The 18,202-nt window shown below is 45.9% G+C and overlaps 1 protein-coding gene across 1 annotated transcript in view; it reads right to left on the reverse strand.

The window, feature by feature from the left end:
- LOC121290901 (heat shock transcription factor 2 binding protein) overlaps positions 1 to 18,202 on the reverse strand; it is a 173,992-nt gene that overhangs the window by 61,393 nt on the left and 94,397 nt on the right. Inside the window, exons 4-5 of the mRNA XM_041211938.1 lie at positions 17,850 to 17,999; positions 4,400 to 4,544 (exon numbers count right to left, since the gene is read on the reverse strand). Of these exons, the coding sequence (XP_041067872.1) occupies positions 4,400 to 4,544; positions 17,850 to 17,999 (295 nt within the window). The remainder of the gene's footprint in view (positions 1 to 4,399; positions 4,545 to 17,849; positions 18,000 to 18,202) is intronic.

An 18,202-nucleotide genomic window follows, 5' to 3' on the forward strand; every position in this document is an offset into this window, starting at 1 on the left:
TATTTCCAAGTCAGGTGAGTGGCTTGGAGCAGAACTTCCAGGTGGTGGTGTTTCCATGTATCTGCTGGCCTTGTCCTTCTAGATGGTAGCAGTCGTGGGTTTGGAGGATGCTGACTAAGGAGGCTTGGTGAGTTTCTGAAGTGCATCTTGTAGATGGATCACACTGCTATGACTGTTCGTTAGTGGTAGAGAGGATGAACGTTTGTGGAACGGGTGCCAATCAAGAGGGCTGCTTTGTCCTGGATGGTTTCAAGCTTTTTGAGTGTTGTGGGAGCTGCACTCATCCAGGCAAGTGGAGGATATTCCATCACACTCCTGGCTTGTGCCTTGTAGACGGTGGACAGGGTTTAGGGAGTCAGGAGGTGTGTAATCCGCTACAGAATTCATTGGCAAATTTAGAAATTTTGCTCTACATTCCAAAACCTAAGTCGTTTCAAATAAGCCAATTGCAAAGCTTGACTGGTCACTTGAAATAGTTGCACACTGACTAGACTTTGATCAGCTGGAGTTACGTATTATGATAAAATACCCTAAAGTGGGGAACTTTAAGGGCAAATAAAATATTAATAAAGTTAAATGTAAAACTGCTCAAGGGATACAGGGGGATATAAGGAAGCACATTTTTTAAGCAGGAGTGGCTATGACCAGGAACTCGCTGCATACGAGAGTGGTAGAAGTGGAAATGACGAATGAGTGATTTCAAAAGGAAATTGTATGGGAGTGAAATAAATTTGCAGAGCTTTAGAGATAAGAGTGAGGGGATCAGCTTGAATAGATTGTTCTCAGAGGACCAGCATGGTCTCAATGTGTGAAATATCCGCCTTCAGAGTTGTAATGGCTCTATGAGTTTTCTAATTTTGGCATGAGTGCTAGCTGTTAGTGAGGAAGACTCTGCAGGGCCAACTGGAATGGGTGCACCTTCGCCGTGTCCCAACTTGACGCCTAAGTTACATTTGTCCAGGTGGTGGATATGGGCAGCAGAGTTTTAGAGGAGCTCAGGTTTATGGAAGGCAGAAGGCAGACATTGGAATGCTTGACAAAAACAAAAATACCTGGAAAAACTCAGCAGGTCCGGCAGCGTCTGCGGAGAGGAGCACAGTTAATGTTTCGAGTCCGAATGACCCTTCAACAGAACTAAGTAAAAATAGAAAAGAGGTGAAATATAAGCTGGTTTAAGGGGGAGTGGGACAAGTAGAGCTGGATAGAGGGCCAGTGATAGGTGGAGATAACCAAAAGATGTCACAGACAAAAGGACAAAGAGGTGTTGAAGGTGGTGATATTATCTAAGGAATGTGCTAATTAAGGGTAGAAAGCAGAACAAGTAAGGTACAGATAGCCCTAGTGGGGGTGGGGAGGGGTGAAGGAATAAGGCTAAAAGGTAGAGATAAAACAATGGATGGAAATACATTTAAAAATAATAGAAATAGGTGGGAAAGGAAAAATCTATATAAATTGTTGGGAAAAAAAAGTGTGTGGGAGGGAGGGGGTGGTAATCGGAAAGGGGTTGGGGATGGAGGACAGAGTTCATGATCTAAAATTGTTGAACTCAATATTCAGTCCGGAAGGCTGTAAAGTGCCTAGTTGGAAGATGAGGTGCTGTTCCTCCAGTTTGCGTTGAGCTTCACTGGAACAATGCAGCAAGCCAAGGACGGACATGTGGGCATGAGAGCAGGGTGGAGTGTTGAAATGGCAAGCAACAGGAAGGTCTGGGTATTGCTTGCGGACAGACCGAAGGTGTTCTGCAAAGCGGTCACCCAGTCTGCGTTTGGTCTTTCCAATGTAGAGGAAACCACATTGGGAGCAACAAATGCAATAGACGAAATTGAGGGAAGTGCAAGTGAAATGCTGCTTCACTTGAAAGGAGTGTTTGGGCCCTTGGACGGTAAGGAGAGGGGAAGTAAAGAGGCAGGTCTGGCGCACTGACCTCTACCTCGCAGAGGCTGAGCGTCAACTCGCAGACACTTCCTCCTACCTCCCCCTGGACCATGACCCCACCACTGAACATCAAGCCATTGTTTCCAGGACTGTTACTGACCTCATCTCCTCTGGAAATCTTCCTTCCACAGCTTCCAACCTGATAGTCTCCCAACCTCGGTTGACCTGCTTCTACCTCCTACCCAAAATCCATAAACAGGACTCTTCCGGCAGACCGATCATGTCAGCCTGTTCCTGCCCCACGGAACTCATTTCTTGCTATCTTGACTCTATTCTCTCTCCCCTTGTCCAGACCCTTCCCACCTACATCCGTGATTCCTCTGACACCCTACATCATATCAACAATTTCCTGTTCCCTGGCCCCAACCGCCTCCTTTTCACCATGGACGTCCAATCCCTCTACACCTCCAACCCCCACCGGGATGGTCTGATGGCTCTCTGCTACTTCCTCAAACAGAGGCCCGAACAATCCCCATCCACCATTACTCTCCTCCGTCTGGCTGAACTTGTTCTCACACTGAACAATTTCTCCTTAAACTCCTCTCACTTCCTCCAAATAAAAGGTGTGGCTATCGGTACCCACATGGGCCCCAGCTATGCCTGTCTCTTTATGGGTTATGTGGAACATTCCTTGTTCCAGTCCTACCCTGGCCCCCTCCCACAACTCTTTCTCCGGTACATCGATGATTACTTCGGTGTGGCTTCATGCTCTCGTCTGGACATGGAAAAATTTATTAATTTTGCTTCCAATTTCCACCCCTCCATCATTTTCACATAGTCCATCTCTGACACTTCCCTTCCTTGACCTCTCTGTCTCAATTTCTGGTGATAGACTGTCCACCAATATCCATTACAAGCCTACTGACTCCCACAGCTACCTCGACTACAGCTCCTCACACCCCGCTTCTTGTAAGAACTCCATACCATTCTCTCAGTTCCTTCGCCTCCGTCACATCTGTTCTGATGATGCCACTTTCAAAAATAGTTCCTCTGACATGTCTTCCTTCTTCCTTAACTGAGGTTTACCACCCACGGTGGTTGACAGAGCCCTCATCCATGTCCAGCCCATCTCCCACGCATCCGTCCTCACACCTTTTTCTCCCTCCCAGAAACATGATAGGGTCCCCCTTGTCCTCACTTATCACCCCACCAGCCTCCGCATTCAAAGGATCATCCTCTGCCATTTCCGCCTCTTACTCCAGTATGATGTCACCACCACACACATCTTCCCTTCATCCCCCCCCGGTGGCATTCCTCAGGGATCGTTCCCTCTGGGACACCCTGGTCCACTCCTCCATTACCCCCTACACTTCAAGCCCCTCCCACGGCACCTTCCCATGCAACCGCAGAAGGTGCAACACCTGCCCCTTTACTTCCCCTCTCCTCACCGTCCAAGGGCCCAAACATTCCTTTCAAGTGAAGCAGCATTTCACTTGCATTCCCTCAATTTAGTCTACTGCATTCGTTGCTCCCAAAGCGGTTTCCTCTACATTGGAGAGACCAAATGCAGACTGGATGACTGCTTTGCAGAACACCTTCGCTCTGTCCACAAGTATTACCCAGACTTTGCCATTTCAACACTCCACCCTGCTCTCATGCCCACATGTCTGTCCTTGGCTTGCTGCATTGTTCCAGTGACGCTCAACGCAAACTGGAGGAACAGCACCTCATCTTCTGACTAGGCACTTTACAGCCTTCCTGACTGATATGGAGTTCAACAATTTTAGATCATGAACTCTCTCCTCCATCCCTACCCACTTTCCGATTTCGCCCCTCTTTTTTTTTCCAATAATTTATATAGATTTTTCTTTTTCCACCTATTTCCATTATTTTTAAATGCATTTTCATCCATTGTTTTATCTCTACCTTTTAGCCTTTTTCGATTCCTTCACCCCATCCCACTCCCACTAGGGCAATCTGTACCTTACTTGTCCTGCTTTCTACCCTTAATTAGCACATTCCTCAGATAATATCACCATCTTCAACACCTCTTTGTCCTTTTGTCTGTGACATCTTCTGGTTATCTCCACCTATCACTGGCCCTCTATCCAGCTCTATCGCCCCAACACTCCACTCTTAAACCAGCTTATATTTCACCTCTTTTCTATTTTTACTTAGTTCTGTTGAAGGGTCATTTGGCCTCGAAATGTTAACTGTGCTCCTCTCCGCAGATGCTGCCGGACCTGCTGAGTTTTTCCAGGTATTTTTGTTTTGGATTTCCAGCATCCGCAGTTTTTTGCTTTTATCTTATTGGAATGCTTGAGTCTGGGGTAACAAAACTGTGGATGATAAACTGAAGGAGAGACAGAGATCGGTAATGTTAGGGAGCAAATTTCAGTACCAAACCAGGTAGAAATTTCAGGGCTTGTGTGCAGTAACATATATGATGATAAGGTGAGAAATTACTGAAGGAATTTCAGTTTACAGGACACAAACATTTGTTTTAACCAGAGGTGAGACTTACTTGTTACAATTCCTGCCAATGCCAGAACAAACTGGTTTTCATCTGAATCCAGATTTTTCTGTTGCTCCTTCATGCTTCCATCTAGAGATTTCACAAAACTTTCGATTGTCTGTCCCACAATATTGAAAAACTTTTCCGCTTTGTTCTGTTAATTAAAAAAGGATCCTATTCTTAACTAAATAGTTAATGTACAGACACACAAACATACTACAATGTTGCGAAAAGAATTATAACTAATAGGTTTGAACTGGGTTGCTGCTTTGGAAACAGACAGCCAAGTGGAAGTTTGTTAAATGAGGGAATTTTAAAAGTTAATTTTTATCCAAGGTCCAGTTTTTTCTTTAATTTAGCAATTAACTAAAAATTACTCCTTAAGATAAGTTAAGTTTTATTCCACCTTAAACAGGGGCATACAAGCTCACGGAGAGCAGCTGCAGTTAGTTCACAGAATCACACAGTGCAGAAGAGGCCCTTTGGCCCATCGAGTCTGCACCAAAATGTGAGAAACACCTGACCTACCTACCTAATCCCATTTACCAGCACTTGGCCCATAGCCTTGAATGTTATGACGTGCCAAGTGCTCATCAGGTACTTTTCAAAGGATGTGAGGCGAACGACATAGATGACTATGTGGGGGGTAGGATTAGTAAGTTTGCAGATGACACAAAGATTGGCCAGGTGGTTAACAGTGAGGTTGAGAGATAGATATAGACGGGATGGTCAAATGGGCAGGTAAGTGGCAGATGGAATTTCACTCTCCACCATCCTCCCAGGCAGCGCATTCCAGACCATCACTACCCTCTGGGTAAAAAAGTTTTTCTTCACATCCCCCCTAAACATCTAGCCCCTCACCTTGAACTTATGTCCACTTGTGACTGACCCTTCAACTAAGGGGAACAGCTGCTCCCTATCCACCCTGTCCATACCCCTCATAATCTTGTACACCTCAATCTGGTCGCCCCTCAGTCTTCTCTGCTCCAACAAAAACACCCGTCTATCCAACCTCTCTTCATAACTTAAATGTTTCATCCCACACAACATCCTGGTGAATCTCCTCTGCACCCCCTCCAGTGCAATCACATCCTTCCTACAATGTGGTGACCAGAACTGCACACAGTACTCCAACTGTGGCCTCACCAAGGTTCTATACAACTCCAATATGACCTCCCTACTTTTGTAATCTATGCCTCAACTGATAAAGGCAAGCGTCCCATATGCCCTTTTCACCACTCCACTAACAAGCCCCTCCGCCTTTAGAGATCTATGGACACACATATCAAGGTCCCTTTGTTCCTCAGAACTTCCTAGTGTCATGCAGTTCTTTGAATACTTCCTTGTCAAATTACTCCTTCCAAAGTGTATCACCTCACACTTTTCAGGGTTAAATTCCATCTGCCACTTATCTGCCCATTTGACCATCCCGTTTATATCTTCCTGTAGTCCAAGACACTCAAGCTCAGTGTTAACCACCCAGTCAATCTTTGTTCATCCGCAAACTTACTAATCCTAACCCCCACATAGTCATCTATGTCATTTATTTAAAGGACAAATAATAGGGGACCCAGCACAGATCCCTGTGGTACACCACTGGACACTGGCTTCCAGTCACCAAAGCATCCTTCTGTCATCACCCTCTGTCTCCTCCAACTAAGCCAATTTTGAATCCACCTTATCAAATTACGCTGTATCCAATGTGCATTTGCCTTCTTTATAAGTCTCCCATGTGGGACCTTGTCAAAGGCTTTGCTGAAATCCATATAAACTACATCAACTGCACTCCCCTCATCTACACACCTGGTCACCTCCTCAAAACATTCAATCACATTTGTTAGGCATGATCTCCCTCTGACTAAGCCATGCTGACTATCCCTGATCAAATCTTGCCTTTCCAAGTGGAGATAGATTCTCTCCTTCAGAATTTGCTCCAATAGTTTCCCTACCACTATGTGAGACTCACTGGCCTGTAGTTTCCTGGCTTATCTCTACAACCCTTCTTAAATAGCAGAACATTAGCTATTCTCCAGTCCTCTGGCACCTCCCCCATGGCCAGAGAGAAATTAAAAATATAATAGCTATCAAGTCATATTAATTTATTTCTATTGTGCTGTCAACTCATCTATGTTGTTGCAAATGTTGTGTGCATTCAGGTAAAGCCCTTTAAGCTTTGACTTTTTATCATTATTGCTCATTCTGATTCTGCACTCCTTTTCTTATATCTTCTGCCTCTTCCTGTCACACTTTGATTATCATTCACCTTTTCACTTCCCTGCACCTCTGCTCTCATGTTTCTTTTTTAAACTTTTTAAAACATTTTTAAACTTCCCTTCAATTGAAACCCCCCACTAATTAAGTTTTAAGTCCTATCTACAACCTAGTTATACGATTCACCAGGCATGGGTATCAGCATGGTTCAAATGAAGCCCATCCCGACAGAACAGCTCTCTCCTTCCCCAGTACAGGTGCCAGTGCCCCATGAATCAGCACCTATTTCTCCCACACCAATCTTTGAGCAATGCATTTACCTCTCTAATCTTATTTACCCTATGCCAATTTGCAAGTGGCTCAGGTAGTAATCCAGAGATTATAACCTTTGTGATTCTGCTTTTTAATTTAGGCCTGAGCTGTTTGTAGTCCCTCAGCAGGGCCTCTTTCTTAGTCCTACCTATGTCGTTAGTACCTACGTGGACCACAACACTTGGGTCCTTCCCCTCCCACTCAAAGTTCCTCTCCAGCTCAGAAGAAATGTCCTTAATCTTGGCATTAGGTAGGCCACACAGCCTTTGGGGCTTTCTGTGAGATACGGACTCGAAACGTTAACTCTGTCTTTCACTCCAAAGATGCCGTTAGATCTGAGTTTTTCCAGCACTTTTTGTTTTGGGACTGTCTGTCTTTGCTGCAGAGAACAGTGTCTATTCCCCTAACTATGCTATCCCCAATTACTACTACATTTCTCTCCCCGCTTGAATGCCGCTCTGTACCACAGTATTGTGGCCAGTTCACTCATCCTCCTTGCAGTCTGTGCCCTCATCCATACCGAGAGCAAGAACCTCGTACCTATTGGACAAGGGCACTGGCTGAGGCTCCTCCAAAGCTAATCTTTGAATCCCCATACCTGCCTCACTCACAGTCACACCCTTCTGTCCCTGACCACGGTCCAAATTTGATGTAACTCAAGAATATTCTTGCCATAGAGGGAATGCATTGAGGGTTCGCCAGACTTGTTCCCGGGATGATGGGGCTATCCTTTGAAGTAAAATTGGGAAAACTGGGACTGTATTCTCTAGAGTTTCAAAGCATGTGAGGTGATCCCATTTAACTCTACAAGGGATAGACAAGGTAGATGCAGATATGATGTTTCCCCTGGTTGGGGAGTCTTGAACAAATGGGCACAATTTCAAAATAAGGGGCAAGCCACTTAGGACCGAGATGAGGAGAATTTATTTTATTCAAACGGTTGTGAATCTTTGGAATTCTCTATCCCAGAAAACTGTGGAAGCTTAGTCATTGAGTATGTTTAAAGTAGAGATTGACAAAAGGGATATGGGACAATATGGAAAAAAGCCATTGACGTGAATGATTAGCCATGATCGCATTGAATGATGGAACAGGTTCAACGGGCTGAATGGCCTGCTCCTATGTTCCTAATAATAAAAATTCTCTTGCAAAATCAAAAAACATTGTAGATGTTGAAAATATTAGATAAATACAGAAAATGCTGGCAATACTCAGCAAGTCAGGCATGTTTCACATCAGTGAACTTTTGTCAGAACTGGCAAAGGATGTGGCAACTAGAGGACTGGAAAGGAGGGGAAAAAGTGGGGAAAGGGGCATATGAAGTTTCTGGTGCATGGGATGGGGAGACACGGACATCATTGCAGAAGTTCCTCAGGGTACTGTCCTAGGCCCAATCATTTTCAGCTGCTTCATCAATCACCTTCCTTGCAACATAAGGTCAGAAGTGGGGATGTTCACTGATGATTGCACAATGTTCAGCACCATTCGCAACTCCTCAGATACTGAAGTTGTCCATTTCCAAATGCAGCAACCTGACAGTATCCAGGCTTGGGCTGACAAGTGGCTAGTAACAATGGCACCATACAAGTGCCAGGCAATGACCATCTCCAACAAGAGAGAATCTAACCGTCGACCCTTGATGTCAATGGCATTACCATCACTAAATGCCCCACTATCAACATCCTGGGGGTTACCGTTGACCAGAAACTGAACTGGCCCAGCCATATAAATACTGTGGCTACAAGAGCAGGTCAGAGGTTAGGAAACATGCAACAAGTAACTCAGCTCCTGACTCCCGACAGCCTGTCCACCATCTACAAGGCACAAGTCAGCAGTGTAATGGAATACTTCCCACTTGCCTGGATGAGTGCAACACCCACAACACTCAAGAAGCTGGACACCATCCAGGACAAAGCAGCCTGCTTGATTGGCACCACATCCATTAACAATCACTACTGAGACACAGTAGCAGCAGTGTGTACCACTTACAAGATGCACTGCAGGAATTCACCAAGGCTCCTTAGACATCTACCAGGGCAGAGGCAGACAGAAGTGGAAATGAGAAAGAGGGGTTGAAGGGGATGAAAAAGAGGAATGGAGTGGAGAAGAGGCTGTATGAGGCCTTTTGCAAATGGGAGGGGGAAAGGGATATGAGAAGGGGCTGTAATGGGGCAAAGGGAGTGGAAAGGAGACGTGAAGTAGAGGAGGGAAAGTATGAGGTTTCTGGTGGGTGGAAAGGAGAGTAAGGAGCTATGGAGGGAGGTCAAGTCATGTTTAACCAAATTGATTGTGTTATTTTGAGGCAGCAGAGAGGGTTGATAAGGGAAATGCAGTTGCTGTGGTGTATATGAACTTCTAAAAGGCACTTGATAAAGGGCTAAATAGGTTTGTCAGCAAAGTTGAAGCTCATGGAATAAAAGGGACAGTGGCAGCATGGATACAGAATTGGCTGAGTTATCAGGAAACAGTAGTGGGGAACGGTTATTTGTTGGACTGGAGTAAGGTATATAGAGGGGTTGCCCCAGGGTCGGTACAAGGACCACTGCTTTTCGTGATCTACATCAATAACCAAGACTTCGGTGTACAGGGCACAATTTCAAAATCTGCAGCTGACATGAAACTTGGAAGTATTGTGAACTGTGAACAGGAGAGTGGTAGACTTCAAGAGGGCATAGGCAGGCTGGTGGAATGGGTGAACACATGGCAGATACAATTTAATGCAGAGAAGTGTGAAGTGATACATTTGGTGGGAAAAATGAAGAAAAGCAATATCAACTAAATTCTAAAAAGTGGTGCAGGCACAGAGACCTGGGGATACAGGTGCATAAATCATTGAAGATGGACGGGCAGGTTGCTCAAGCTGTTAATAAAGCATACGAGATCTGGGCTTTATAGAGATATAGAATAAAAAGCAAGGAAGTTGTGATAAACCTGTATGCAACCTTAATTGTGTATTATGTTCAATTCTGGACACTGTACTTTAGGAAGAATGTGCAGGCTTCAGAGAGTGTACAGAAAAGATTTACGACAATTGTTCAGGGATACAGTAACCCGGATGGATTGAAGAATCCAAGATTGTTGTTCTTAGAAGAGCAGATTGAGAGGAGATTTGATAAAGGTGTTCAAAATCATGGGGGTTCAGATAGAGATCCGGAGGAACTGTTCCCACTGGCAGAAGGGTTGAGTACTAACGAGCACTGATTTAGGGTGATCGGCAAAAGAACCAGCAGTAATATGAGGAAATGCATTTTTTATGCAGTGAGTGGTCAAGATCTGGAATACATTGCCTGAAAGGGTGGTGGATACAGATTCAACTGTGGTTTTCAAAAGGGAGTTGCATAAGCAATGCAAGGGAACAAAAATTGCAGGGCTATGGGGAGAGGGCCAAAGAAGTGGGACTAGTTAAACTGCTCTTGCAGAGAGCTGGCACAAACGGTCTCCTTTTGTGCTGTAATCTTTCCATCTTTCACAGAAAATATATCCTGATTTGGGAGGCAATGTTGAAAAGGGTAAGTAAAATCTATGGCATAAAAACAAAAAAACTGCGGATGCTGAAAATCCAAAACAAAAACAGAATTACCTGGAAAAACTCAGCAGGTCTGGCAGCATCGGCGGAGAAGAAAAGAGTTGACGTTTCGAGTCCTCATGACCCTTCGACAGAACTTGCGTTCGAGTCCAAGAAAGAGTTGAAATATAAGCTGGTTTAAGGTGTGTGTGTGGGGGGGCGGAGAGATAGAGAGACAAAGAGGTGGAGCGGGGGGGCGGGGGTGTGGTTGTAGGGACAAACAAGCAGTGATAGAAGCAGCTCATCAAAAGATGTCAACGACAATAGTACAATAGAACACATAGGTGTTAAAATTAAAGTTGGTGATATTATCTAAACGAATGTGCTAATTAAGAATGGATGGTAGGGCACTCAAGGTATAGCTCTAGTGGGGTTTTTTTTTATTTATATAATGGAAATAGGTGGGAAAAGGAAAATCTTTATAATTTATTGGGAAAAAAAAGGGAAGGGGGAAACAGAAAGGGGGTGGGGATGGGGGAGGGAGCTTACGACCTAAAGTTGTTGAATTCAATATTCAGTCCGGAAGGCTGTAAAGTCCCTAGTCGGAAGATGAGGTGTTGTTCCTCCAGTTTGCGTTGGGCTTCACTGGAACAATGCAGCAAGCCAAGGACAGACATGTGGGCAAGAGAGCAGGGTGGAGTGTTGAAATGGCAAGCGACAGGGAGGTTTGGGTCATTCTTGCGGACAGACCGCAGGTGTTCTGCAAAGCGGTCGCCCAGTTTACGTTTGGTCTCTCCAATGTAGAGGAGACCACATTGGGAGCAACGAATGCAGTAGACTAAGTTGGGGGAAATGCAAGTGAAATGCTGCTTCACTTGAAAGGAGTGTTTGGGTCCTTGGACGGTGAGGAGAGAGGAAGTGAAGGGGCAGGTGTTGCATCTTTTGCGTGGGCATGGGGTGGTGCCATAGGAGGGGGTTGAGGAGTAGGGGGTGATGGAGGAGTGGACCAGGGTGTCCCGGAGGGAGCGATCCCTACGGAATGCCGATAAGGGGGGTGAAGGGAAGATGTGTTTGGTGGTGGCATCATGCTGGAGTTGGCGGAAATGGCGGAGGATGATCCTTTGAATGCGGAGGCTGGTGGGGTGATAAGTGAGGACAAGGGGGACCCTATCATGTTTCTGGGAGGGAGGAGAAGGCGTGAGGGCGGATGCGCGGGAGATGGGCCGGACACGGTTGAGGGCCCTGTCAACGACCGTGGGTGGAAAACCTCGGTTAAGGAAGAAGGAGGACATGTCAAAGGAACTGTTTTTGAATGTAGCATCATCGGAACAGATGCGACGGAGGCGAAGGAACTGAGAGAATGGGATGGAGTCCTTACAGGAAGCGGGGTGTGAGGAGCTGTAGTCGAGATAGCTGTGGGAGTCGGTGGGTTTGTAATGGATATTGGTGGACAGTCTATCACCAGAGATTGAGACAGAGAGGTCAAGGAAGGGAAGGGAAGTGTCAGAGATGGACCACGTGAAAATGATGGAGGGGTGGAGATTGGAAGCAAAATTAATAAATTTTTCCAAGTCCTGACGAGAGCATGAAGCGGCACCGAAGTAATCATCGATGTACCGGAGAAAGAGTTGTGGAAGGGGGCCGGAGTAGGACTGCAACAAGGAATGTTCCACATACCCCATAAAGAGACAGGCATAGCTGGGGCCCATGCAGGTACCCATAGCCACACCTTTTATTTGGAGGAAGTGAGAGGAGTTGAAGGAGAAGTTGTTCAGTGTGAGAACAAGTTCAGCCAGACGGAGGAGAGTAGTGGTGGATGGGGATTGTTCGGGCCTCTGTTCGAGGAAGAAGCTAAGGGCCCTCAGACCATCCTGGTGGGGGATGGAGGTGTAGAGGGATTGGACGTCCATGGTGAAGAGGAAGCGGTTGGGGCCAGGGAACTGGAAATCGTTGATGAGACGTAAGGTGTCAGAGGAATCACGGATGTAGGTGGGAAGGGACTGGACAAGGGGAGAGAGAAGGGAGTCAAGATAACGAGAAATGAGTTCTGTGGGGCAGGAACAAGCTGAGACGATCGGTCTACCGGGGCAGTTCTGTTTGTGGATTTTGGGTAGGAGATAGAAGCGGGCCGTCCGAGGTTGGGAGACTATCAGGTTGGAAGCTGTGGGAGGGAGATCCCCAGAGGAGATGAGGTCAGTGAGGTCTATGGCATCTCAACTATAAAGAGGTGAAATGACCTCTTGTCAGTGTGTTTCAGATGTCCAGCTACAGTGGTTTGCCCCAAGACAGTCAGCACCAGGAAAACCCTAAGTATCAGCTAAATAAAAAAAAATACTGAGTATTCAGTGCAATCAGCCACTTGGCCTATGAAATAAAACAGAAAATGCTGGAAAAACTCAGCAGGTCTCACAGCATCTGTGGAGACAAAAACAGAGTTAACGTTTTGAGTCCGTATGACTCTTCAGAGAATTGTGATTTTTTTTCTCTCGCCCAAACAGCAGTCAGATTGGAAGACTGTGAGAAGGCAGTTGTGTATATACCGGCAACTAGAGCAAGGAGCAGAGAGGCCATTTGGAACCACGGGTAATGCTGAGTTTGAATCACTAAGCAGGAATTGTGAGTGGAGCCCATGCTGGGTAAGAAAAGTCAAAATTCATCAGAAAGGTGCACGACTGAGTGAGATGGAGACCAAGTGAGTCGCGAATCAGCTACACATGGTAAGTTCTGATAAGTCTTTTGCAGGTTTAAAAATAGGTTAACAATCAAAGACAGGCATGGAACTAACAACTTTCAAGTACGTTAGACTAGCTTGTTAAACAGGGATCTACCTGGTAGTATAAAAGCAAAAAACTGCGGATGCTGGAAATCCAAAACAAAAACAAAAATACCTGGAAAAACTCAGCAGGACTGACGGCATCTGCGGAGGGGAACACAGTTAACGTTTCGAGTCCGCATGACCCTTCAACAGAACTAAGTAAAAATAGAAAAGAGGTGAAATATAAGCTGGTTTAAGGGGGGGTGGGACAAGTAGAGCTGGATAGAGGGCCAATGATAGGTGGAGATAACCAAAAGATGTCACAGATAAAAGGACAAAGAGGTGTTGAAGGTGGTGATATTATCTAAAGGAATTTGCTAATTAAGGATAGAAAAACAGGTCAAGCAAGGTACAGATAGCCCTAGTGGGGATGGGGTGGGGGAAGTGATTGAAAAAGGCTAAAAGGTAGAGATAAAACAATGGATGGAAATACATTTAAAAATAATGGAAATAGGTGGAAAAAGAAAAAATCTATGTAATTTATTAGAAAAAGTTGCCGGCGGGGGGGGGGGGGGTCAGATCGGAAAGGGGATGGGGATGGAGGAGAGAGTTCATGATCTAAAATTGTTGAACTCAATATTCAGTCCGGAAGGCTGTAAAGTGCCTAGTCGGAAGAGGAGGTGCTGTTCCTCCAGTTTGTGTTGAGCTTCACTGGAACAATGCAGCAAGCCAAGGACGGACATGTGGGCATGAGAGCAGGGTGGAGAGTTGAAATGGCAAGCGACAGGGAGGTCTGGGTAATGCTTGTGGACAGACCGAAGGTGTTCTGCAAAGCGGTCACCCAGTTTGAATTTGGTCTCTCCAATGTAGAGGAAACCGCATTGGGAGCAACAAATGCAGTAGACTAAATTGAGGGAAGTGCAAGTGAAATGCTGCTTCACTTGAAAGGAGTGTTTGGGCCCTTGGATGGTGAGAAGAGGGGAAGTAAAGGGGCAGGTGTTGCACCTTCTGCGGTTGCATGGGAAGGTGCCGTGGGAGGGGGCTGAGGTGTAGGGGGTGATGGAGGAGTGGACCAGGGTGTCCTGGAGGGAATGATCCCTGCAGAATGCCTCCGGGGGGGTGTAGGGAAGATGTGTTTGGTGGTGGCATCATGCTGGAGTAGGCGGAAATGGCGGAGGATGCTCCTTTGAATGCGAAGGCTGGTGGGGTGATAAGTGAGGACAAGAGGAACCCTATCATGTTTCTGGGAGGGAGAAAAAGGTGTGAGGACGGATGCGCGGGAGATGGGCCGGACACGGTTGAGGGCCCTGTCAACCACTGTGGGTGGAAAAACTCGGTTAAGGAAGAAGGAAGACATGTCAGAGGAACTGTTTTTGAAAGTGGCATCATCAGAACAGATGCGACAGAGGCGAAGGAACTGAGAGAATGGTATGGAGTCCTTACAGGAAGTGAGGTGTGAGGAGCTGTAGTCGAGGTAGCTGTGGGAGTTGGTAGGCTTGTAATGGATATTGATGGACAGTCTATCACCAGAAATTGAGAGAGAGAGGTCAAGGAAGGGAAGGGAAGTGTCAGAGATGGACCATGTGAAAATGATGGAGGGGTGGAAATTGGAAGCAAAATTAATAAATTTTTCGAGGTCCAGACGAGAACATGAAGCAGCACCAAAGTAACCATTGATGTACCGGAGAAAGAGTTGTGAGAGGGGGCCGGAGTAAGACTAGAACAAGGAATGTTCCACACAAGAGACAGGCATAGCTGGGGCCCATGTGGGTACCGATAGCCACACCTTTTATTTGGAGGAAGTGAGAGGAGTTTAAGGAGAAATTGTTCAGTGTGAGAACAAGTTCAGCCAGACGGAGGACAGTAAATGGTGGATGGCGATTGTTCGGGCCTCTGTTCGAGGAAGAAGCAGAGAGCCATCAGACCATCCTGGTGGGGGTTGGAGGTGTAGAGGGATTGGACTTCCATGGTGAAGAGGAGGCGGTTAGGGCCAGGGAACTGGAAATTGTCGATATGATGTAGGGTGTCAAAGGAATCACGGATGTAGGTGGGAAGGGACTGGACAAGGGGAGAGAGAATGGAGTCAAGATAGCAAGAAATGAGTTCCATGGGGCAGGAACAGGCTGACATGATCAGTCTGCTGGGACAGTCCTGTTTGTGGATTTTGGGTAGGAGGTTGGGAGACTATCAGATTGGAAGCTGTGGAAGGAAGATCTTCAGAGAAGATGAAGTCAATAACAGTCCTGGAAACAATGGCTTGATGTTCAGTGGTGGGGTCATGGTCCGGGGGGGGGGGCGGGGGGCGGGTAGGAGGAAGTGTCTGCGAGTTGACGCTCAGCCTTTGCGAGGTAGAGGTCAGTGCGCCAGACAACAACAGCACCACCCTTGTCAGTGGGTTTGATGACAATGACAGGGTTGGACCTGAGAGAACGGAGCGCAGCAAGTTCCGAGAGACAGGTTAGTGGGTGAGAGGAGCCGAGAAATTGAGACGACTGATGTCACACCGACAGTTCTCAATGAAAAGATCAAGAGAAGGTAAGAATCCAGAGGGAGGGGTCCAGGTGGAGGGAGAATATTGGAGGTGGGTAAAAGGATCCATTGAACGGGGAGAGGACTCCTGCCCAAAGAAGTGAGCACGGAGACGAAGGCGGCGGAAGAAGAGTTCAGCACCGTGCCGAGCCCGAAATTCATCTACTTGAATCTACCTGGTAGTGGCAGTAAACTGTCAATCAATTGAAAGCAGTTGGTTAAATTGGTGTGAATCACTGCAGCAGGGAGCTAAACCAGCTAGTGACTCATCAGAGGATTTATAAAAGAGGTAGGCTTTTCAAACCACATGATCAGTAATGGGTGCACAAGGAGACAGTGACTATGTTGGAGTGAGATGGAGACCGAGTGAGTAATGAATTAAGTTACGTGGGAATTCAGTGCATGGAGGAAAGAGGTGTGGCATATATAGGAATTATTCTAACTTAATTAAGAAAGTAATTACATTTTTAAAAATCTTTTTATCCATTCATGGCATGTGGGCGTCGCTAGCTAGACCAGCGTTTATTGTCCATTCCTAATTTCCCTTGAGAATGCAGTGGTGAGCTACCTTCTTGAACTGCTGCAACCCCTGTGGTGTAGGCATACCCACAGTGCTGTTAAGGAGAGAGTTCCAGGATTTTGACCCAGCGACTTTGAAGGAACAACGATATATTTCCAAGTCAGGATGGTGAGTGGCTTGGAGGGGAACTTCCAGGTGATGCTGTTCCCATGTATCTGCTGCACTTGTCCTTCTAGATTGTAGTGGTTGGGGGTTTGGAAAATGCTGCCTAAGGAGCCTTGATGGGTTTTTGCAGTGCATTTTGTAGATGGTACACACTGCTATCACTGTTTGTCGGTGGTGGAGGGTGTGAATGTTTGTGGATTAGGCGCTAATCAAGCGGGCTGCTTTGTCCTGGATAGTGTTGAGCTTCTTAAGTGTTGTGGGAGCTGCACTCATCCAAGCAAGTGGGGAGTATATCATCACAGTCCTGACCTGTGCCTTGTACATGGTTGACAGGCTTTGGGCAGTCAGGAGGTGAATTACTTGCAGCAGGATTCCTAGCCTCTGACCTGCTCTTGAAGCCACAGTATTTATGTGGCTAGTCCAGTTCAGTTTCTGGTCAATGGTAACCTCCAGGATGTTGATAGTGGGGGATTCAGTGATGGTAATGAAATTGAATGTCAACGGGAGATGGTTAGATTTTCTCTTGTTTGAAATGGTCATTGCTTGGCACTTGAGTGGCATAAATGTTACATGCCACTTTTCAGCCCAAGCCTGGATATTGTCCAGGTCTTGCTGCATTTGGACATGGACTGCTTCAGTATCTGAGGAGTTACTAATGGTGCTGAACATTGTGCAATCATCAGCGTACATCCTCACTTCAGACCTTATGATGGAAGGAAGGTCGTTGATGAAGCAGGTGAAGATGGTTGTGCCAAGGACACTACCCTGAGGAACTCCTGCGGTGATGTCCTGGAACTAAGATGATTGACCTCCAACAACCATAACCACCTTCCTTTCTGCTAGGTATGACTCCAACCAGTGAAAAGTTTTCCCCAATTCCCATTGACTCCAGTTTTGCTAGGGTTCCTTGATGCCACACTTGGTCAAATGCTGCCTTGATGTCAAGGGCAATCACTCTCACCTTTAACCTTTTTTCTGTGGCACTATATTGAATGCCTTTTGCTATTTCCAAGTATACTGCATCTATTTCTAAAGAGATCCTACTAGTTACATCCTCAAAATACCCTAACAAATGATTTCCCTTTCAAAAGACCATATTGACTTTGTATGATCTTACTATGATTTTCTAAGCATCCGAGGCTCCTCAGGCGTCACCAGTTACGCGCGAGGGAGTAACACTGCATAAATGGGTACAACTGAATTTAAATCTCTCTAGCTTTAAAAGAGCATTCCCATATCCTGTGTCTTTCTGTGGCTCCATAGCCAACTCTAGCCCACAGTTCTCAGTTCCTGATTCTTCCTCCTGGCTGAACGTTCAAATCAACCCTAAATTTAAACATGCAACTCATGTCATTCTTAAAAACAAACATAGCTTTGAACGAGTTTGACATTTGCCATTCAACCACTTTCCCTTGCAAGGTCAGAGAATGTGAGAATAGTTTAAAATTTCAATACAACCTACTCCTCCAAGGATAAATTTAACTGATTCCTCGTTGCTAGAGACACTCCAGAGCAAAGTGCAGACTGCAGCACCCATTTCTGTGCAGTATTCAGCTTGTTGAAGCAGCTGTTGTCTTGCTTCATTCAACTGTAGCCTCGAAGCCAATTTTTCCTTCATAAAAAAAATATAGCAAGTAATTTCAGCAGGAAGTAATAATCCAGCACAGGGCAAAAAAACAGATCTTGGCTACTGGTTTTTCTGGTTATTTTTACCATCACCTTAGGAGACCCACCTTTAAAAATGTATTTAATATCTCCAAGTAAGCATACCAGAGAAAAATAAGCATAAACAGAGGGAGTGAAACTGGTTTCAGT

This window comes from Carcharodon carcharias, chromosome 18, assembly GCF_017639515.1.
Source record: "Carcharodon carcharias isolate sCarCar2 chromosome 18, sCarCar2.pri, whole genome shotgun sequence".
Classification (NCBI taxonomy): Eukaryota; Metazoa; Chordata; class Chondrichthyes; order Lamniformes; family Lamnidae; genus Carcharodon; species Carcharodon carcharias.